General features: G+C 40.2%; 1 protein-coding gene across 1 annotated transcript in view; it reads right to left on the reverse strand.

Moving 5' to 3' along the window:
- BACE2 (beta-secretase 2) overlaps window positions 1-23,856 on the reverse strand; it is a 62,808-nt gene that overhangs the window by 5,731 nt on the left and 33,221 nt on the right. Inside the window, 6 exon segments of the mRNA XM_038379872.2 lie at window positions 755-904; window positions 3,895-3,996; window positions 7,435-7,569; window positions 9,698-9,826; window positions 11,858-12,074; window positions 21,971-22,059. Of these exon segments, the coding sequence (XP_038235800.1) occupies window positions 755-904; window positions 3,895-3,996; window positions 7,435-7,569; window positions 9,698-9,826; window positions 11,858-12,074; window positions 21,971-22,059 (822 nt within the window).

Below are 23,856 nucleotides of genomic sequence, written 5' to 3' on the forward strand. Positions count from 1 at the left end.
TTTCAGAAAGAAGTGCCTCACACTGTATGGGAGAAGAGAGTACAAAAGCATTCTTGGAATTTTTTTCCTGACAATTTGAAAACTCCCCCTTCTGCTCCACAGTCAGCAAAAAAATGGGGATGTTTTTGCAAAGTGTCATTGAAATTTTTCCCTTTTAAAATTTACTTTTCAAATTTCATCAGAAATGTTCAGCAGATCTAGAAGTAGCCCTGTTCAGACAACCATTAAAAACATTTTTTGTAAGTAGGAATTCCATTGATAGGTAAAATAAATGACTGGGGTGGATTATCTGTGCATCACCAAAATAGCTTTATACAAATGGGATGAGAAGGCAGGCTGTACAATGCAAAGATGAAAGAACTATGTCATCATAAAGTTTACTTCTGTTGCTGTAAGGAATTATTAGACTGTAGTCAGAGTAGCAGCCGTGTTAGTCTGTATTCACAAAAAGAAAAGGAGGACTTGTGGCACCTTAGAGACTAACAAATTTATTTGAGCATAAGCTTTCGTGAGCTACAAAAATACAGCTCACTTCATCGGATGTATGTATGGTAACACACATTGTTTCATGTTCTCCGTGTATATAAATATCCCCACTGTCTTTTCCACTGAATGCATCGGATGAAGTGAGCTGTAGCTCATGAAAGCTTATGCTCAAATAAATTTGTTAGTCTCTAAGGTGCCACAAGTACTCCTTTTCTTTTTTAGACTGTAGTGTGGCTGATCAAATCCAAATAATAAGACAAGTTCAAACCTGTGGTAGGATAGTGATCCGAAATGATCTGCTAGAGTTTTCATCTCTCAGGTAGATAGAAAGTTTAGGAAATAAGGAAAATGGTGTTTTGGTTTTATCCCAGCATGCAAGCTGGGAACCAGTCCAGAATCCAGAGGAGAATGTTTGGATCTATCGAAAAAAAAATGTGACATACACATGTTACATATCCTCTAATAGACGCATATAACAATAATTTTAATCTCTTTAGTATTTAGGCATGCTTTCTTCTCCCTTAACTAGGGGAACTCAAGGGTGGACAAGTCCAGTGGAGATGTTTGTCTTCTTCTGTGATAAGACGTGTGAAGCTTGTGTCCATTATAAGCCATCAGTGAGGTCATGTCAACCCTTCAGGCTGTTCTAATGCATCAAACTGATTAGTGTTAAGACAGTTTATTAAAAAATCTTATTGTGGCATAAACACAAAAGGACTAATATGCCTAGTGGTAGGATTTTGGAAGGACTGTGGGACATGAACATCTCTATTAGGTCTGTGGATCAAAACACTAATTTAGCTTTGGTAGCAGGGACAGAATAGTTAGAAACTATTTAACTAGCTGCAGTAAATATGTAGGCAGGATGGTCAAACTCATAAGCTCCCTGAGCAATTACTGCAACATTAACAAAACAGGAAAAGTAGTAACTAGCCTTTGCCGCTTCCTCACTCACTCCCCAAACTTTCATGTACATCTGGAGCTGAGCATAGATACAAAGGAATAGGTACATTTTAAACACAAACAATCTAACAAAGTCAAGAACCTCCTCGCTTCTCCAGAGATACACTACTGTCTTCATGTGATTTCCAAGCTATGAATTTAGGGCCTTATCCAAAGCCCTTTGAAATCAAAGGGAACCTTTCCACTGACTTCAGCAGACTTTGGATCAGGTATTTAGTCCCTTTTCCTGCCTTACCCTCATACAACTTGACATGCTTTTGAAATAAAATTGATTAACAGCGTTTCTCACTACAGCCATGGTATTAACCAAGCAAACAATAAACCCTTGCAGAGCTTCTCCACCCAAGACAAACATCCTGTTCTACTCCCTGAAGCACATAAATGTTGACATGATGCCAGACAAGACAAACACACTTCCTTAATCCTGTGCAGTACTTTGTGCCTGTTCCTGTTTCCTTATGAAACAGCACACACCACACAGTACCTTGCTGTATGAAACACCATTACACCAAACATTCTGTGTAGGCGAACAAAAAAAGCTAAACCCAACTTCCTTTCACATGGTTTATTTATGCGTATTCACCAAAATAGACTCTCATAACAAATTGAAGCCATATATCCGGAAATTAATTATATAGAAAATTTCAGTGGTGACACGTGTTTGCAAACATGGCTTAAAACTTTCTCTAAAGTCTTAAAATAAATATGTGAATAAAAAACCCCTACCATTTGGAAGTCAGAACACAGTCATCAATCATTTAGAATTCAACATTTCCTAATGCAATACCCGTCTATCATTCTTATATAACCCCCATTACTATAGTATCTGAGCACCTCACAATCTTTAGTTTAGCCTCACATCACCACTGAGGTAAAGAAGTGTTATTATCCCTGTTTCACACATGGGGAACTGAGGCACATAAAGATTAAGTGACTTACTCAAGATCACACGCAGAGCAGGTAATTCAACCTGGATTTCTAAAGTCTGAGGCGAACATCTTAACTACTGAACTGACCTTGGTCCCTTTAGGACAAGCTCTGCTCAACTGATGCCATAGTACTCCTCCCACATGGTGTGTATGGTTCACTTATTTTACAAAGAATGGATAACAGCAGTGTTTGGAGAAATGTTTTGAGATGGTGATCTGCTCATTTCCACAAAGGACTCTGAAAGATCAAAGTTGCCCATGGGCTATCCAGCACTGAACAGGCTGCTCTGTGTTAAGGGCTTCAGTATGGCAAGGTGGCGAGCACTGTTCCTGGGCCAGCCAAGCACTTAATCATGGGAGTTGTCCCCACTGAAGTCAATGGACTACTTGTGTGCTTGAAGTTAAGCACATGCCAAGTGGTTGGCTGACCCAGGACAGAGTGCTCAGCACTTTGAAAGTTTCAGCCTTTGGTCTGAACTACTGAAAAATAATTTAGAAAGAAAATACTTCTTTTCTCTCTCAACCTTCTCTAGGAAGATAGAGCTTATAGTCTGAAAAATACCATGTGCTGGCATTCTACCTGGACAGGACAAGACTATACGGTTTTGAATGCTTGCTTTGATTTCAAGAATAACAGTTTCTTACATTACACTTGTCTACCTTATTTTTATATGCCAAACCAATATATTTTGGGAGGCATGGCTTTATACCACATAAATGGACCATGCAGGTCATTAAAATAAAGGATTTTAGCTGAATTTAAGAGTCCCCCTCCCACCACCACTTTTTAACAGAATGTTAATCTAAGCAAATGTCATACTTCAATGAAACAGTGCCTTCCACAAGCAAAACATGTTGAAAGTGGTACTACAGCACTGTGTTGCAGTAGAAAGTACTGCTACTGAAGTATATTGGATGCTAAACACGATCCTGCTAACATTACTCATGTGAGTCAGAGTCCGACACTCTGACTCCCCCTCCATGAACAGTTCTGATTTCAGTAGAACTGGTTCCAGAGCAAGATGCTTCTAAACATAATGGTGGCAGAATCAGGCCCATAAGTAGCTTTATAGATATGAATAGTCTCATTGAAGTCCATGAGACTCTAATGACAGTAGGCATTATGCCTGACAGGAAGTGCTTGTAGAATCAGCCCTTTATGTTTCATGAACATTTACTTTTGAATCAGTGAACTAATTGTCAGACTCAAGTGCACTGGATTTGAGAAGCAGGGAATCACATTAATGGTTCTTCAGTGCATCAGAACAAGCATAACGCCACTGCAATAGGTCTCAACCTTTTCCATATTAGGACTCCTTTTTCCATACTGGGACCCGACCCTACCCAGAGTCATCGCCCATTTAGCAACGTGGGCAGGGTGATCGCAACCTCCAGACACGAGTTCGGGACCCCCCAGATTGAGAACTCATGAACTCTAGTGCTAGCCAACACCCGAAAATATCCACATGCAGGTTTTCCTTCTAGGAACAAGGCAGGTTTTACAAGATCAGCTTACCAAAGATGTGTGCACAATTGCTTCGACCACAGCATTGAAGACTTTCTGGGGCAGGCGAAGGAGAGTGGTACCACTGTCCACTATTGCTTTGTCTGCATTATACTAAAAGAACAAGAGGGAAGGAGCACAGTTAATATACTGTATGTGGGTTAAATGGTGTAGTCAGTTGCTTCATAACAATGACTGGACTGTTCTTTTTCAGTAGCAGTGCTTGTCATACGAGTCACCATCAACAATACAAATGCCAAACACTTCATCTACTTTTTACCTCCGTTTCTGTAATAGGCAAAAAAAGGCAGAAGTGAAAAAGGAACCACTGAACCAGAATGGTGAATTCAAGTCTTATCACATTATTATCCATGCTTGCAAAATGGACGTTTCTCTTCACTATACAAAATCCAGTAAATTAAGAAGCTTCTGAAGCATAAGTACAGTATATGAATACATAAACATTAACAAGGCATGCCTTTTACAAAATACCTGTTAGTGACTATCGTTAATGATAAAAACATGTGGAAATGGTAGGTTTTTCTATGAACTTCTTTTTCTATCAATTGAATCAATATATGCAACATTATTTATGAGTTGGATGTTTATGGCACAATTTTAAAAAACAAACAAACAAACAAGGAAACAGAATCTTTAATTAGTTTACACTCTTAAATTACAGAAGTAACACAATTTTAAATCCTTAAGTTTAATGAAGATCAATTACATGGAATATTTTAATGCAGTTCTGAAATGCACTGATGAAACTCAAATCTTGTTAAAACCAAAAGATACTTTGTTCTTCTTTTGGTAGTGCTTGGTCCTGCAGATCATAGAATCATAGAATCATAGAATATCAGGGTTGGAAGGGACCCCAGAAGGTCATCTAGTCCAACCCCCTGCTCAAAGCAGGACCAAGTCCCAGTTAAATCATCCCAGCCAGGGCTTTGTCAAGCCTGACCTTAAAAACCTCTAAGGAAGGAGATTCTACCACCTCCCTAGGTAACGCATTCCAGTGTTTCACCACCCTCTTAGTGAAAAAGTTTTTCCTAATATCCAATCTAAACCTCCCCCATTGCAACTTGAGACCATTACTCCTCGTTCTGTCATCTGCTACCATTGAGAACAGTCTAGAGCCATCCTCTTTGAAACCCCCTTTCAGGTAGTTGAAAGCAGCTATCAAATCCCCCCTCATTCTTCTCTTCTGCAGACTAAACAATCCCAGCTCCCTCAGCCTCTCCTCATAAGTCATGTGCTCTAGACCCCTAATCATTTTTGTTGCCCTTCGTTGTACTCTTTCCAATTTATTGGATTGGATTGCTGAGCACTGCTAAAAGAAATGCGGAGAGTTTAAGCATTACATCAAACCATTTAGTGTTCATTCAGCATGCGTGCAGAAATGCTTCTATGGAGCAGAGGGAAAGGGAATTGAGGGAGGAGGTTGTGGTCAAGACATGTATGTTTAACACAAACCCTACAAGCTAGTGAACACAAATGATAAGCACAGCAGCCTGTTTATTATTTTCAGTTACTCCTGTCACCACCAGCTAGCATCTGAGAGCTGCACTTGGAAGTAGTTTATAGCAAACACAGTCATGATGGCCATCCACTGACAGAAATATACGTGAAGGTGCAAAGAAAGCAATATTACTCACAACCTAACAGCTCAATGCTTTCTATGCTAGTCACAGTGTGTTTAGACCCACCAGTATGCAAAGCCTGCTTGCCTTAGATTAATCTTACTGGATCACAGATAACAATCCACCAGATGTAGCAGCTATGCTGGCAACTCAGCACTTCTCTCCCCCAAATCCTCACCCAGAAGGATCAAGACCATAACTGCAATAGAATACTAGACAATTTACCAGGATTGAAGCAAAAGAGACTAGTTTTTCCAAAGAGGAAAGGAGGACTGTTGTCTCTTGTGACTGTAAGTTTTACAAAAATGCTCTATATCCTAATTCATTCGCAAATATTGAAGGGTAAGTCCAGTCAATCACAATTCATCCTCTCAGGGTAATCATTTTTGCATCTATGCAAATGCAGAAAGACTAACAAGCTAGCTAACCTTATAACTACTCTGACCTTTGCCTAATGTTTAGCTCCTAAACTTTAATTAGGGGTCTGCTTTGATCGTGGCAGGGACTATGTCTTCAGACTTCTGTACAGTGACTAGCATGGCTTGGGCATTATATAAATGACAGAAAATAATAGCAGCAACAGTACTTGCAAAAATATTTAACTTCAGTGATAAAACTAAAGATTTAAGTGGCAGGTTTTTTTGTGAAGGACGCATACCAAAAGGCTACTGAAGCAATGGCAACCCACTTCTCACCAGTACCATTTCAAGGTGCTTGTTACACAGTGGTTGCAGCTGAGTACCCCTTGTGGCCAGTGGTGCCTCTGCAGTGCTCTGCCCCCTTTTCGCTTTGTTCAGGGCTCCTTAAACAAAACTGCACACAGTTCTGCTCATCCACTCAGAACCCTTCTTGGGGCCTGGTTTATTTGTTAAAACACAAAGTTCCAAAAAAGAAAACACAAAAACAAAATCTTGCACCTAGCATTACACTGGGTATAGTCTCTTCCCACTATCAGAGCAGATGGAGAAGATGCTAGGGTCTACCTTCCCTTCTCCCAAAGGAAAAACAAAAAACTTTCAGCTAAATCTTCTTACCCAGCCCCAAATTCCTTCATAAGGGACCACTACAGGAGACCCCCTCTCCCTGCAGCTTCACTCTGCAGGTCCCCTTCTAGTTTTACCCTCACTCAGGGCCGTCCCTAGCTATTCTGGGGCCCTACGCAGCTCCCCCATGGTGTTTGTGTGTGTGGGTGTGGGGGGGGCGGCCGGCCCAGGCTTCCATGTGGGAGGGGAGGGACGGGGCTGGCTTGGAGGAAGGGGGGGAGGCACCCCCCAGCACTCACCAGTGGCGCAGTTGTGTCAAGGTCGCTGCACTTCCTGCCACTGGTGAGTCCCAGGCCCAGCCCTGCTGCAGTCCTCAGGGACGGGGGCCATGGGGAAGAGGCGGGGCAGGGGCTGGAACAGCATGCAGCTGCACAGGGCACTAGGAAATTTGGGGCAGCTGCATACTTTGCATATGGGTAAGGACCGCTGTGTCCTCACTGAATTCCCTCAGACCCTTTATAGCCCAAAGGCAGCCCTGCCCTCTTAATTGGCTCAACTAGAAGCAGCTGTTCTGGGACAGAGGCGCTGGACCTATTTCAGTAACCTTGGGCCAGCCATCCTGTGACAGTGCTGTTTGAAACATTTTCCTTTTAATGTGTTTGGCATATATACAAACACATCATATTGTTTAAGATGTACAAAGTTTATTCTTTTTCACGGGTTGTCACCAACTTTTAAATTTCGTAAAGAGGGCTGCAAAATACTTCCATATAGAAGGGCAATACAAAGAGTTTAACTTTGATTGCTTAACTTTTTGTTTTAAACCAAATGAATGAAAACTTTGCTTAAAAAATAGTTAGGGTGTTTTTTTTTTGTTTTTTTTGTTTTTTTTTAAACCTATAGACAAACAGTTTTCTCATTGCAAATACCTCTCTGCAATCCAGGTTAAGGTTCTGGCCTCCAACTTCCAGTCTGAGAATTTCAATCTGGTAATACCATTCCTCCTTTATAGGTGTGTACCAGATATCACCGTTGTACAAACTTGGTTCAATTCCACCCATGATCTGAAGAGACAAAATCGTAAGTTTCAGAGTAATGCAAACTTTTTTCCCCCCTGTATTTGCATAAAAACTAAGAAAACTGTGATTACAAAGGAAAAATGCATTTTACTGAGCTCCATCTGCAAAAATTCAGTTGTTGAATACAATTGGATAAAAGGATATGTTTCAAGTATTTCAAATGTCAAGATGCCAGAGGGCACTTGCTATAGTTAACAAGTCAAATTCCTATTTAGGACCTCCTCTTGAAATGTCCTAAGTACCCGCAACGCCTGCCAACTTCAAATTGATTTCCTTATGGGTGTTCCCTTCTTGAGTTAAAATTAAACAGAGTTTTTAATGATACTGCCAAGGCTGAATCTAGGCAACACACAAGAATGGGAAAGAGCATTTAGCCTTCACATTAAAAATTCACTTAAGAGTACAAAAGAGTTAATTTAGCCTAATAATGCAATTTTTAGATGCACTTAAGAGAACTGCAATATGGCAGTTGAGTCAATGCTACCATTATTAGTGCCTGGTAGCATTTCTATTTCTGTTAATTGTACCTTTGATACACTAAAGTTAGATAGTTTTCATTTAAGGCCATTTCTTGGTCTTATTGACCTCCATGGTTGCATTCTCTGAAATGCTTCCAGTTCCACATGCAGACAGGCAGAACTACAGTGTCTCAATGTGTGAATGAGATGATGATGTAGGGAGGCAGGTTTTAAGTTTATTAGGAACCTTTGAGGAAAGGAGGAGCCTATACAGGAAAGATGAACTCCACCTAAACCAAAATGGGACCAGACTGCTGGCATGTAAAATTAAAAAGGCTGTAGAGGATTTTTTTTTTTTTTAAACTAAGGGCTGGGGGAAAGCCAACAGGTGCAGAGAAGCATGCAGTTTGGGCAGAGATATCCCTTAGGGATGAATTTATTAAAGGGGGAACTCTATAGTCAACACAAAGAATAGGAAATAAATTGGTAAAGTGCAGGTAGTAGCTAGTGAGGAACAGTCACACATAAAAGAATCCAATTAAAATATAAACACATGGAGGCAAATAACTGACTATTGACAAAATACACAAGTGCTTATATACAAATGCTAGAAGACAAAATACTAAGACTAAATACTAAGATGAAGAAAGATGAGTGCCTGGCATTAAATGAGGATATTGATATAATAGGCATTGTAGAAACTTGGTGGAATGAAGATAATCCATGGGACACAGTAATAATGGGTTTCCACTTTTGGAAAGGAAGATTATGTCTGTCTGTATCTGCACAAGTTTTTTCACAAAGTTGATGGATAACGGGGTACAAAATATACTGGAATGACAGTAGTTCATGCTGGTGGGTGAGTGGAACTCATTGCCAAGGGATACTATGAAGGCCAAAAGGATAACTGGGTTCAAAAAAGAATTAGATAAGTTAATGGAGGATAGGTCCATTGATGGTATTAGCCAAGATAGCCAGGGACACAACCCCAAGCTCTATGTGTCCCTAGATCTTCAACTGCCAGACGCTGGGATTAAATGACAGATCATACAAAATTATACTGTTCTCTTCATTTCTTCTAAAGGCTCTGGCACAGGCCACTGTCAGAAGACAGGATATTGGGCTAGATGACTTGTATGGCCATTCTTATGTACAATAGGATCAGAATTTGGTCTTTGTCATATACATTTCTCAAGTGTATTAACTTGCACATTTGTCAAAAATAACTGTAGCAAAAATTTGCAAGGAGTAGGGACCAGATTCTGCCAGCCTTATTCACATCAACTACTACTTTATTCCGACTGTTCCTGTTAATTGAAATTATGTTACTTGCAGAGGAAGGGACAACTGAGTGTGAGCAGAGGTGGTGAATCTGGCCTCAAGTCAAGAAGTTAAGGGACAGTGCTTCTTTCTTACAAGTTTCTAATTAAAAATTCAATATAAAATGTAGCGGTTGGCTCAAAAAACACTAAAAGAAAAAAAAACAAAGGTAATTAGTGAAGCATATTTAAGTACAAATGGATGAAAGGTTGAAAGAATAAAGAGGCACTTTAAACTTTTTAAATTAAAATAGATTTCTTATGTTTATTAACTCTGGAAAGTGAGAGAATGATTAGTTTGAATGATTTTTCCCTTTCAGACTGACAGATACCCACAAGACTACCTCCGTTGGTACCACTTCCAGAAACAGGCCTTCCAGCTCCACACATCTGCAGGGAGAAAACGTTGGGAATCTCTGCTTGACTCACAAGGGAATCAAAGAATGTCTCCACAGAACTTGACGGCTAGAGTATGTTGAGGGGGGAAAAAAAAAAAGAAAAGAAAAAAACAGATAAATGCAGGATTATTCGCTCAGATGATAAACTGCTTTAAGAATCATTTTAAAAGGGTTTTGTGGAAACAAGCGAATCAAATCACAAAATCTCTCTTCAGTGGACTAAGATGAATTTCTGACAACTGAGTGATGAACAAACACTCCAGATTTAAATAATTAATTAAAAGGAAAACAGAACAGACAAACTTTTGTCATTTCCCTGTCTTTAGATATTTCTCACACATTTTTATTCTTGGCCATTGCTACATGCATCCAGAAGACATCAGTGTACTCATTGATTGCAGTATTGGCTCCTGACAAAGCCTACGCATTTCACTGCTAAAAGCACCGAAGGGCACTCAATTTCTCCAGAAGGATTTGCCATTTATTGCATTGTGGGTCAGCAGAAGAATCAGGAATCAGTTTTCCCTGCCACTTTTCCATGGTCAAATGACAGCATTTTAGAGCTCAATCATCCAGCAATTCAGATTTGAACTCTAATCTTCAGTTTCTAAATCTCACCTTCCTTCCTTTGGAAGGGGTGGAATATCAAAATGCACTTACCACAATTAACTATTGGTTTAATAATTGGTATCATACACTACATATCTAGAGTGATACTGTGCCCCCACGCTAGCCTTTACACTTTCTATAAAAGCAGTTAAGCTGTGCAGGTTTATATTGAGATATATCAGCTCTGCATTTCATAACACTTGGCTATTTGTTCAGCACACAGAACACTAGGGCCTGATCCTGTGAGGTGAGCACCCTTAGAACTTCATAAGACCAATACCTTAATAAAAAGAGAGCAAAATCCTTGAGTATGTTATTTGCCTAATCAGCAATTTGAAAAATAGCTCCTTCCCTCCCTGCTACCCTCAGTGACAGCAAATTACAGTAAGGAAGGTTCAACTCAATGTAATTGCCATCCAATTAGGTGTAAAGCATTCTAGTTCTGGTGGCAACTGCTAACACATTTTACATTATAAGTGGGCAAGTTTGAGTTTCTGGATTTCTCAGGGCAGCACAATGAATGTTGAGTTAAGGTAGTTTGGGTAGTCTGATTTTCATCTCCAGATCTCTAGAGTTATTGTAAATTTAACCTTTTCCCTCCAAATTTCCTGGCTTTTTAATAGTAGGGCTTTGTGTGGTATATAAAAATAACTTATCCTATGCATGTTTTTGTAAAAGTTTTTCCCCTCTTACGTTACAGATATATATACTCCAAATCTCAGTGCATGTTTGGTTTTTGTTTGTTTGAAATAAAATCAGCAATATGGGGCTTTGCCTAGTACATGCATCAGCTTCCAAGCAAGCATAAAGAGATTCATCAAGAACGCTCCATGTCCCAGCCTTATATGTATTAGGAGATGTGTGGCCTCCTACCAGACTTTACTTACCCGGGTGCTGTAGTATGTTCAACAGCCAAACCTTCCACCACTAGAAGATTGTTCAGGCCAAATGAGCAAAAACTGGGTCATCAGCCCCCAGACAAGCCTAAATCCTCATTGGGGGTGACAGCTCCATTTAGGTTTCAGAGTAGCAGCTGTGTTAGTCTGTATTCGCAAAAAGAAAAGGAGTACTTGTGGCACCTTAGAGACTAACAAATTTATCTGAAATTTATCTATTTATATTTATCTATTTATCTAAAATTAAATTTTATTCAGTGAAATGCATCTGATGAAGTGAGCTGTAGCTCATGAAAGCTTATGCTCAAATAAATTTGTTAGTCTCTAAGGTGCCACAAGTACTCTTTTTCTTTTAGCTCCATTTAGGTTTGCTGGGATCTGCCAAACCTGATAGGCTCCCAGCGGACATTGGGCAACTGGCAGGAAGCCTTGACAACTTTGTTAAGGGCTTGTGGGGAGAAATGGGGGGAACAAGGAGTCTAAAGCCTCTAGGGGAATGCTCCAGGACATTTGAAAGCACCTCCCTTCATTACCCTGTTTTTATTTTTTGCTTTATTTTAATCATGAAAGGTGGGGTGGGGGAGGAGCCTTACCTTGGCTAAGGCATCATAGGCAAGTCCAAGGATCCCATGCCATTTAACCCCCGGTAAAAAGAAATTCTCCGAGTCCAGAATGGTAGCAATGTTGACAGTGTAGGTGCCATTGATTCCCTTTGGAACAGTAATGACATCAGTGCCAAGCACTCCAGTCCAACTTCCTTGAGTATACCGAACAGTGACATCAGTGCCTTGTGACTTATATGTACTTGACCTATACAATGGGGTGGGAGACAGAAGAGATGCTATAAAATAAATGAACTGCTCCTTTATCATGCAAATACTGTTTAACTTTAAATTATTCCTACTCAAGGAAAAAAAAAAGTGACTTCTGGAAAACAAGTCACACACACTCAAGGAGGATTGTAAGGGTAGAGAATGGAAAGAGAAATTGACCCCCTATTTTGGTATTTAACCCCTTCACTGATTAAACTCTTCAGAATTTGAGATGGCTTTTTAATCTGGGATTGTACTAGACACTGTACAATAGGACCCTGATTCTGGATGCACCATTACCAGTATAGACATAAATAATAGTGCATTCAATTTACAGTGAGAAGGTGGGTGAGGTAATATCTTTCATTGGACCAACTTCTGTTGGTGATGGAGACAAGCTTTCAAGTTAGTTTCCCAGACCTGAAGAAGAGCTCTGTGTAAGCTTGAAAGTTTGTCTCTCTCACCAACAGAAGTTGGTCCAATAAAAGATATTACCTCACCCACCTTGTCTCTCTAATATCCTGGGACCAACACAGCTACAACACCACTGCAAACATTCAATTTACAGGAAACTGAAAAGCTCTGTGTTCAAAACTGAAATTGAAATGCCAAGCTAATTGAATAGTTTTAGACAGACATCTAATTAACATTATTCAAAATTCCATTTTGGGTAAATAGGAATGTAATTCCTAGTTACATAGCAACAAAACACAAGTTGTATGCATTTCAGGCAGTCTTAATTGTAATTCAAGGAAGGAGACAGATTTAATAGTGACTCATTGACTTACAGGAGGAAGGAGAAAAGTTCTGTATAGACTTGGGGCAGCAAAAGTTTAGAAACAGCAAGTCAAAGAGAAGGGCAGAAGGAATCATGAGTTCTGAAAGGAAGGAAGGAAGGGGCAAATCCACACGGGTTTTGGAAACTAGAAATGTTTTATGTTATTGGGTTTGGAGATTGACAAGGAGACATATAAAGTGAGGTAAGATGAGGCTGGTATGGTCCTACTTCCTGAAGAAAGTCTGAATACAGCATTCTGAACACTAACATTCAGGACTTGATTCTACACCACTAAAGTCAGTGGGAGTTTTGCCCTTGACTTCAATGAGAGCAGGATCAGGGCCTCACCAAGCACATGTGTGCAAGGCAGGAGGGCTGGTATAAGAAAATGGAATTGCCATAGCCTAGTGCTTTATTTTCAGACAGACATGCCAAAAGCCATTCTTTAAAAGCTAAAAATGTAGGTCATATTTAGGAGCCTTGACATAGGCACTAAAACAGAGTGATTAGGATTTTATTTTGAAGGCCCTGTTTCTAACAAGAACACAATCATCATCTCATGAACTTCACAATGATTTTTTTTTTTGAACATTACAGGAGAGCAATGAAACTTGAATTTCTTGCAATTGACTTTTGATCCAATTTCCTGGCATTCAGTGTTTTAGTGCCAAATGACAGGGCTTAGTTTAGTTAAAAACGTCTTTACTATCACAGAGTAAGAACCGCCCTTGCTGGGAGCCTTTAAGTTAGTGAGTTTTATAGCGATGACTAAATATGTGTAAATACGTAAAACAGTATTATAATGTATAATTTAAATAAATATACATTAAAAACAAGCTGTGTTTGTTGAACCATCTGTATATGGTTCTCATATGAAGATGTGCTGGATGAAAATTTTTTGCATCAAAATCCAAAACCAAGCAAAACTCCCCTAACTTCTAACGTTCATGGGAATCTTGAGGAAGAGTGCAGTGAGCCTATGCAACACAACACAGCATCCTCTCCCAAAATTGTGCATTGTATCTTTGCAAATCACAGTGAAGTTGAATAGTTTACCTTACATGTTTTTTTAAATTATTATTATTATTATATATAAATAAAAATTGTCCAACCTCCAAGGACAGGAAAATTTTGACTTCATAACCTGATACCTTTCCCCCCCAAAAAATTGGGGTAAAACCCCACCAAAATGGTTATCACATTAACATAGCTCAGCACTTTTTTTCCTTGAGAACCAACATAGCTGTGAATATTTTTGTTACAAGGATTCCAGATTTTTTCCCTCTCCCAAGAGGCAAGTGGAAGTTGGTCAATTCACTTGCTTCCTTTCCTGTGAACTTACTCTGTAACAGGGTCTTCCGTAAGCTCAGCAGAGCCAGGGAAAAAACCATGAAACTTATTAGGTCAGTAGCAATGAGTGTAGTGTATAAGGGACTGCATAAGCATCCAAGATTGCATAGAAGGCTCACAGTTTTTCCATACAATCATGACATTCCCTAGAAAAGGAGAACTCCTTTCATGCTCAATGGAAAACTCCTTAAGAAACCTCAGCCTGATCTGCATGTGATTCCCACAGCCCTTGTTGAAGAGAAGGATGCAAAAGCTTTCTTTGGAGCTCAACCTCCAGTCCAAAAAGGGGGAAAGGCAAGCACTCTCAAGAAGCAGAGTGTCAACTTTCTTGCATACCCAAACTTCTGACCCATGAACAAAAGACCAAATCATAGTTCCAAATGCTGCCCTCCATCCACCCCTGCACAGGGGGCATCTGGCTATTTTGTTGGACTATCAGTCAGCCAAACTGCAGTTTTCAACTTAAAAATTTTCACTTAAATTTAAAGCCCTTACGCCTAGTGGTAGGGGAAAAGAAAAATCCTAAACTCCATTCTCCATTCATAGATTCCCTAAAATTAAGGGCTGTCTAACCATTAAAAAGTCATTGTGGTCTGTTAGAGTCCATAATCCTCAAAAAGAAAAAAAAGAAAGGTGAACTAATGCACCACTTCTAGGGGCATTTCTTCAATGCCACTTTCCTAGTGCTACCTTTAGTACAGTACATACTGAAACTGTACTTTTCCCTTATCTTAATGGCACTTCTTTTCTAATGCACTTATGGATTTCTTTAGAAAGTCTGCTTGCAGAGTCTATTCTCCTCTTCTCCATTGGGGAAAAAAAAATCACTTCCTTCATGCATCTGAATTAGAGATATTCTTCTTTGATTGCAGTTTTATGAAGCACGTTCCCCTACAAATTTTGGAAATATCTGCTTCCAGTAGTACATCTTCATGAACTTCCTGCCAGGTGTGTACCTCAGTCACTAAACATGTCCTCGAACCAGAGGAGCATCCGCCTTCCTTAAATTTCAGAAGCAGTCATACCACCTTTAACTTGTCACTGCTACAGTTGTGTTAACGTGATTGTGTATACCATCTGTACTGCACCTAGAACAATGGGGCACCTGATCCAGGGGTGAAAATAAGACTAGGGACTTACCGGTACGGGACTGGGCTGGGGTTGGCTCTGGCCCTTGGAAGGGGTGGGGCGGGGCCTTGGGCGGAAGGGGCGGGGCTGAGGGAGGTCAGAGCCAGCCCCAGCCCATCCTGTACCAGCAAGTGCCTCCTTCCCCCACCCCAGGGTAACAGTGGCAGCCGGGGGCTCTGGCACCAGTTTAAAGGGTCCTGGGTGGTAGCGGTGGCTGGAGCCCTGGACCCTTTAAATCATCCCCAGATTCTGCCGCTTCCCCAGGACTCCAGCAGCAGGGCTCCGGGGATGGAGCACCGGCCGCCACTACTGCCCTGGGCCCTTTAAATCATCCCCAGAGCCTGCCGGAGCCCTGGGGAAGCAGTGGCTGGGCTCCGGGGACCATTTAAAGGGCCCAGGCCCTTTAAATCGCTGCCCCAGCCCTCCCGCCGCTACCCCAGGCCTCCAGCAGCGGGGCTCTGGCAGCAATTTAAAGGGCCAGGGGCTCCAGCCACTGCTGGGAGCCGCAGGCCCTTTAAATTGCACCTGGGGAAGCTGATCCACCCCGGGGTTTACTGGCTTACTTTCACCTCTGACCTGATCCCAAATGAAGTCTCAAAGCAGTATTGTAATATTAAAACAATTTTATAAAATCAAAATTGCGTCTGAATAATTGGCACTATTTATGAAGGAATCTGAAGGGGTTGGGGAAAGGGAGAGAAAAAAGGGGGCAGGTATATTTGGGGGGGGGCCTGTGTGGGACAACAGAGTATGGGAGAGCGTGAATTGGTGGGGGAGGGGCTGGATAAAGAAGGGGGCAAAAAAGTGTGAAAAATTACAGCTTTCCAAACACCAGAGGATAGGAGGGATTAAGAAGAGAGAGTCCTTCTCTTCTTAGCAAGCAGTGAGATCTCCTTGTGTGAATGCATTTAAAGGTCGTATTTGAAGCTTGAAATGATCACACACAAATTAGGGGTGAAGGCTTCCATATAAAAAGCTCAAAAATACCGGAAGGCAAAAAAAAAATCATTTATAAATGGTCACCGTTTTTAAGCCCCCTTTTTTAGGGGGAGGAGGGGAAGGGGGATGGGAAGAGGGGGAGAAAAATCATACTTCTGATTTCTGAATACATGTGGCTAGCAACACTGAGAACATCTAACCCTTATTCTATAAATCACTTTCACTCATTTATTAGGAGAATGACAACCCATCAGCATCCTGGGATCTGATGACACCCTGATGGAGGTAGTTTTATTCTATGGCATGTATATACACTTATTACATCTGCTCTGGACTGCATGACCAGAGTAAGCCAATATTTTCATCTGACTGATCCAAGACTTCTAGTGAGTCTTTGACTTCTAGTAAGTTGTTCTAGTTCATGGTCCCAGTATTTTAAACAAACACAAAAAGAATCCTACACAAACCATATTGGCCATGATTAGAAAAACATAAGAGGCTCCAGCACTCCCTGAAGGGAGTGCACTGGAATTTCTGGGATAAATAAAAGGCCCTGACTTGCTTCCATGTAAAGCAACTATGGGGGTTGTAGGGCCACTAGCACCCTACTTCTCCCCGCCAGCACATGGGACTGAAGCCCCCCCAGTGTCTCCTGTGATGCAGCCTATAGAAGCCTTAGGCTCTTTCTAAGAGGCAGAAGGCACAAGTCGAGAAGGCAGCCAAAGCAGCAGGGCATGCACTTCAGGAGCACCACTGACACCAGCACCTGTAGTTGATGGGCATTTTTTTTGTGACAAAGGAGTTGATGATTTGTGAGGGAGGGGACAATGACTAGATCTAGGGGAGGGAAGAGGAGAGGGAAATGAGGAACTGGGGAAGTGACTGAAATTATTTCTGAATTTACTGTTTTATGTCGCTAACAAAACAGAAAAAAAGTACATTAAAAGCCAAACCTTTTGGAAGTCTTTTCTTAGGCCCCAATCCTGCACACCTCGGTAGACCGTTACACCCAGATCCACATGGGCACTGTAGTCTGCCCACATGTTACAGGATTTGGGCCTTAGACTAACCTCTTCTGTACTTGGAGCGTGCCTAGCATAACGTACATGCTACTGTAATATTTAAAAAACACACATGCAGAGAAAAAAAACCCAAGAAGAATCAGTTTAACAAACACAAAAAACACTTCAAGTCTGACTTCAGTCAAAAATGGAAATAAGCTGTGGTCTCATTTGAGTGCTAGTTGTGTACTCATCTTCAGTATTAAATAAAACATAACCCAATACATGTCTTCCTTGAAAGCAGATCAGTTCAGGAGAAGATTCACTGGCAGAGCAATATGAGGAAAACCTAGCACCCAACTTGTCCATGATCAGTACATGGAATTATTTCATAATCCCCACTCACCACTCAAAAATGCCACACCCAGACCCCACAAGCCAGTAAAACCAGGCAGAGAGAAAGTTTGCTTCATATTTTCCTGTAAATCCCTTACAGTCTCCAAAGATCCAAGTCAATGTCTAAAGAAACTCAAACAATAGCAAAGAATGAGAGAATCAATAGATTGAACTATTTGAATGAAAAGTTGTTTCTGTCTCTTCCCCCCCCTCCCCCAATTACAAAAACATCAACATGCCAAGCAGACCTTCAACCATTTCCCTTGTTGCCAATTCTTCCTCTAAGGCAAAAACCAAAACCAAACCAACAACCACCCCCCCCGCCAAAAACAAACAACAAAACACAAAAAAGCCACCAAACCAAAACAGTAAAACTCTTCATAAACCTCTTCCATGGTTTAAACTACTAAATATTTAGCCAAGAAGGCAAAGTTGGGTATTCTATTTGGACTCAGTTCTTCGGTGCATGTGCCATTAAAACCATACAAGAATACTGTTAGGCAGTGGGACTTACTTCTGCTTGTCCTTATGTATATTTTTAGCATGATGTCAATTAGATATAGCTAAAACAAGCTAGAAATAAAGCACATTTTTTTTTCTTTTCTTTTGCCCAAACAGGGAGGACAATTAGCCATTGGAAAAAATTACCAAAGGTTGTGGTGGATTCTCCATCACTGACCATTTTAAAATCATGTTTTTCTAAAAGATATATGCTAGTTCAAACAGGAATGCTTTCAGGGAAGTCCTATGGCCCATATCATGCAGAATGTCCAACTAGATGATCCCAGTGGTCCCTTCTGGCTGTAGACTCAATTTATGGATATTCCTGGCTCTCAATTTTTAAGATATGTTTGACTGGGTAGTTAGATTTACCTCCCAAGTCCAAGGGATGATCAAAAACATGCATGCCCCAGTAGACGTTTCAAATCAGTTCTAAGGCAGTAGACTTAGCTAACAAAACTGATAAGTTAAAAGGTTTTAGAGAAGAAAACTAGATGGATTTTCACGACCAAACAATTTGAAAAAGTAACTTTAAAAAAAATAAAGGATTAGGCTAATTGAAGACTCAACATGATATCATCTGAAATATATTAAACACCCCACACAACAGTTCAAGTAAATCCTTTGTGGAAAAGTAGCAAGCTACATTCACCAACAAGTATTTTTTGAACAGCATGAGAAAAAGAATGTTAAAAACTTTTTTCTTGACAATTCGCTTGCAAAAGATTCAAGTGGTTTCCATCCATTACCAGAGAACATTCTCACTATCTCACTTTAGGATTACTGAAACAGATCCTTATGGATGATAATTTACATACTAAACTAAGAGTAGCTGAACTATTAACTTTTCAAATGAAAGATTGTCAGAGCACCTCATAATCCCCAGCATGTACTGCTGTTGTCTAATGGAATTGAAATTGCATGAGATATAATTGACGGGGAGGAAGGATTTGAAATTATTTTTATTTTGTTTTAGAGCAATAAAAATAGGCACCTATCTTTAGCCTCTGTAAACTGCAATGGAGTGGAATCCTGCTCCCACCAACATCAATTGTAAAGCTCTCCTTGCCTTCAGTGGGACCAGGATTCCACTCACAGTATGTCTATGCTTTAAAGAAGTGTTTGGAATTAGAAACATGTGATTTATCCATGTTCGTATGTTCAAAATGCTTGTGCTACAAAGTCTTATACTATGTTTAGTTAGGATTTGTTGAATGTTTTTGTTCCTCTCTGTATTCCCTCAGTGTCACCTACCTTTTGTTAACTATCTCCCAGGAGTGAGTCTCAGTTGTGGTTATTTTAGTGAAACTCATTACAAGCACAGCAAAGAACAACCTTAGCCCTGGATTTCAATGTCCATTTTTTCTGCCAGTGTTTTTCAAAGACAACATATACAAAACACTGACATGTAATTACAGCCTTCAAGTGTTTTGTATGGTAATTCTTAGGATGGGGGTGGGTGGTAGATTTAAAATGGTCCTACATCCTAGAGATAAGACCTGTCCCTACAGATACTAAGAAGTCCTGGGGAAGAGAAGAAGGGCAAGGAAGGATCTCCTCCTCCCCCCGGGCTGTTGGCCATGAAGTCTCCTCATAACCCAGTCCTCACCTACCAGCCTGTGAAAGGAGTCCCTAAGCTTCTGATGTCCTACAGTCTATACAAAAGGGAGACCCAACTCTCTGCAGGTCCTCAACATAGAGGATCGTTTTCTACACAGCCTAGGAGAGATATGGAAATTAGGCTCTCCTCTTTTGAGCCTCTGGATGTTTGCAGGACTGGGGCTGTTTTAAGGCCTTCTGGGGCAGAGGCAAGAAAGAGCGTGGTTTACTGGAGGATTGGGGATCAGCAGACCCCAGAGGGTGTAGGGTAAGAGGAAAACCTCCTTCCCCCTTCTACCACTGCTCCACAGCCCCCATGGAGGGGGTCAAAGGATCGAGAAACATCTTCCTGGCTCTCCCTGCCACACTCTAGACTCCATCCATGGGTTCCCAGTGAGGAAACACTCCCACCCGTTGAGCCTTAGGATACTCATCAAGGCCTCCCACAACCCCCACCCCATGGCCCTCACAGGAGGGCTGGAATTGGCCATCCTCCTTAGCTTCTGAAAGCTTACCAGCGGAGGGAGGGGGGATTTCCTCCATTCACAACTCAAGAGTAGAGCCGGGTGAAATTTTTCAGCCAAAACTTTTTTGGCCAAAAAAAATGCAGATTGAGCGATATTTAAACATTTTGCAGACATTCACGTCAGCTTTGCTGACTTGTTCATGTAGAAAAAAAACAAAAAATAATTCCCAAACAGTCGAAGACTTTCCTTTAGACATTTTAAAACAAAACATTTTGATTTTTTAAAATTCAAAACGGCTTTTGATTTAGAAACGTCCTTCAAATTTAATACATTTTAAGACATTAAAAATGCTCTAAATCCAACTGAAATGTTTGGTTTGACCCACTGATTTTTTTTGCCCAGTTTTTCTGATTTGCCAGCAAACCGAAAAAATCCGTTATTTGCACAGCTTTACTCAGGAAGCTATCAGGTGATAGCTTCCCCATAACATTTATATCCTCCTTAAAATCTTTACTGAATAAGGGTTGTTCAGTTGGCATACAAAGACTCACAATATTAAGAATCACAGGGAGAGCATTGAAGAGGAAATATTGTTAGATGATAAATCAAAATTTATAGAAAGAGAGTAAGAATAATGCTGCTTCTGAACAGACTTTGATTTAAAGACATTTACACTGTATATTTTGACACAACGTTGACAAGTCACATTTTAATGGTTATAAAGCTTTAACTTTTTGAATCTCAATGTCTACTGTCATTAAATAATTCTCTAACCACCCCCATAAATTCCCACAACTGTGAAAATTTAAATATAATAAAAATTACAATGCATAAGTTTTCACAACTATTAAAATTAAAAATAAAAATTTTAAAAATGCTTAAAAATAAACATTGATATCACAGTTGCCAACTTTCATGTGGTAAATAAGCACACCGACGAACAATAAACCCAAAATCAAGCTAATCCCAAATTAATCCCATTTCAAAACAAGGCCAAAACAAGCCAATCCCTAAGAACCCCAACTTTCTATGTGACTAGATGCCCCCAATGTGCAGTCTGGAACTGTGGTGGGCTCCTGGGCACCCTGACTATCTTCCTCCTCTGCTTGCCGGGAGCCTCTCTCAAAATAATAATAAATAAAAAAAAAATCAAGCTACAAGCCAAAAAACTAGCCAACAAGCCAATTAAGCCAAAAAGAAGCCCAATTTCTGCAGGTTTTTTGTGGGTTTGGCATGTCTGATTGATATCAGTTAAAATGATAAAAAAAAAAGTAAAAGTGAAATTCTGGCAAATCTAGATATATAGTTACATCTTTTTGCAGAAAGCTTAAATTATTTTAGGTAGGCAAGAAGAAAAAATGGTGAAAACAGCCAAACCCTGAGATGACAAGGCCTGAGGCTATTTCAATTAATCTTGAAGCTTATCTTGATCTTGTATTTGGTTCTAGAGCACATGGTATCCTACAAGTAATTCAGGGCCAGATTAAAAAAAAAAAAACCCACCTCATGCCGAAAGTAGCTTCACTGAAATCAGTGGAACCAGTTGTGGAGTAAGGAGCTACTCAGCATGAGGAAGGGTGGTAGACTCTCGTGCTAAAAACAAGAGACATATGCACCACATTCAGCAATCAACTGCAATAGAAGCCCATCCACCTGCTTTGCATTGTCTTTTCCACATACAGGCCAGCACTCAGGACATTCAATCCTATTCAAAGAGTTTTATAAAGATACTTACTCCTTTGTATTGAAGTACAATGTTACATCAGGGTTTGGAGCACCTGCGACTGCAAAATTACTGCTTCCAGTGTCAACCAGAATATTTAACTGCAAAACCAGAAAAGAAAGGGGGTTTTGTTTTCATATTCAATTTAAGCTTAGATGAATACATAAGTACAATCTTAAATTTATAAACGGAGATAAATATTGCTGTGGAGAATAAACTCAAATATTTATGCAAAAATCACTGTAAGGGAAGATATATTGCTGTGACCTTTAATCAAATTAGCCCGCTACAGTAAAATGCTTTGATGAATCCACATGTCTACAAAGGAAGGGGAGGAGGAATAGAGGTAGAGCATTGAAACACTAATTCAAGAAGGAGATACATTCAGTACTTTCCACAAATAGCTTTTAAGGATCAAATTCTTTTTGAATTGTTAGTATCCCATTATGTATAGTTCTAGGCAGCCTGTTGCCTGTAGAGAGACACCTTGGATAAGGTACTGAACAAGAGCTATAAAAAGCTGCAATCACTATTTCCACCAAGATCACTTGAAAAGTACATCTACAATTGGAATTGACTACAGGGGGGAAATAGACTAGGTTCTCAAACTTCCTTGCACAGCGACCCCTTTCTGACAACAAAAATGACTACATGACCGCAGGAGGGGGGACTAAAGCTTGAGCCTGAGGGGATGGAGGGAGGAGGGGGGAACTTGGGCTTTGGCCCACAGCAAGTCTAACGCCAGCCCTGGAGACTCCATTAAAATGAGGTTGCAACCCACTTTGGGGTCCTGATCTACAGTTTGAGAACCACTGGACTAAGATCTTGCAGCCTGGCTCCACCTATGAAGCTCTTCTGCATTTGAATTTCATTTTACTCCTTGGCTCCTGCTAAACCTTGGGAAAAAAAAGTGTTAAAAAGTGTTATAAACACTTAGGGTTACTCTTGAGTTTATGTAGTACCTGATCCTGTGGACAGACACATTTAACTTCAGGCACACAAGTAGTCAATGGAACTATATGCATGCTTAAAGTTAAGCACATGTGTAAGCGTTGTCAGGATTGGCTGGAGGGATAAAGATCGGGATAAAGGATTGGCTGGAAGAGATCAAGGGCATATGTTAATAACCTGGGCTTGAAAATGTGGCCATTGTATAATCAATGTAAACGGAGGCGGTAGTTGAGGGTGGATTCCCAATGTAGCGCAATTAAAATATCAGATATGTTAGATCTTATGGAGTTTTTGCCCCAGGACTCACTGGTAGCAGAACTAAGGGGAGATGAAAGTTTCCTCTTACTCAAAAGATTAGATAAGTAAAACACAGATTTCAAATATCTATAGCACTAGCAGCAGAGAGAGATCTGGGAATGGGAAGGAAAAGACAGGTTAGAAGTGGGAGAGGAAGTGAAGAAACAAGGATAAAATATGGGGGAAGCAGGAGCATTAGGACAGATTAAAAATAAATAAATAAAAGGTAGAGTTTGGGTCAAGATATTTTAGTTCACAATTCATCCTGAAATGATCATTTTAGCAACATTGAGTAGAAATGTTCCAAAATCAAAAATTCTCCAAAGTTAACCTTTCAAGAACACCATCATCATTAAATGACCTTACGATTTGTCACTTTCAAACTTGCATTGGGAGTGCATCTCAATTAACTTTTATTGGGCAATCATTGGCAAGTCCAAGAAGCATATTTAAAAAATAAAAACATTTCCATTCTCACTTTCTTGGGTAACTTTAGTTTACCTAGTTAATAAATGATATGGGATTGAACAGATAAGTAGAGATAAAATAACTGACCATCAGACTATGGCACAATGTTCTGAACTGCTCACTTGTTGACAGAATAGCTTATCCTCATTGCTATCAATACCAAAAGCATTAAAAAAAAATCA

This window comes from Dermochelys coriacea, chromosome 1 (genome assembly GCF_009764565.3).
Source record: "Dermochelys coriacea isolate rDerCor1 chromosome 1, rDerCor1.pri.v4, whole genome shotgun sequence".
Lineage (NCBI taxonomy): Eukaryota > Metazoa > Chordata > Testudines > Dermochelyidae > Dermochelys > Dermochelys coriacea.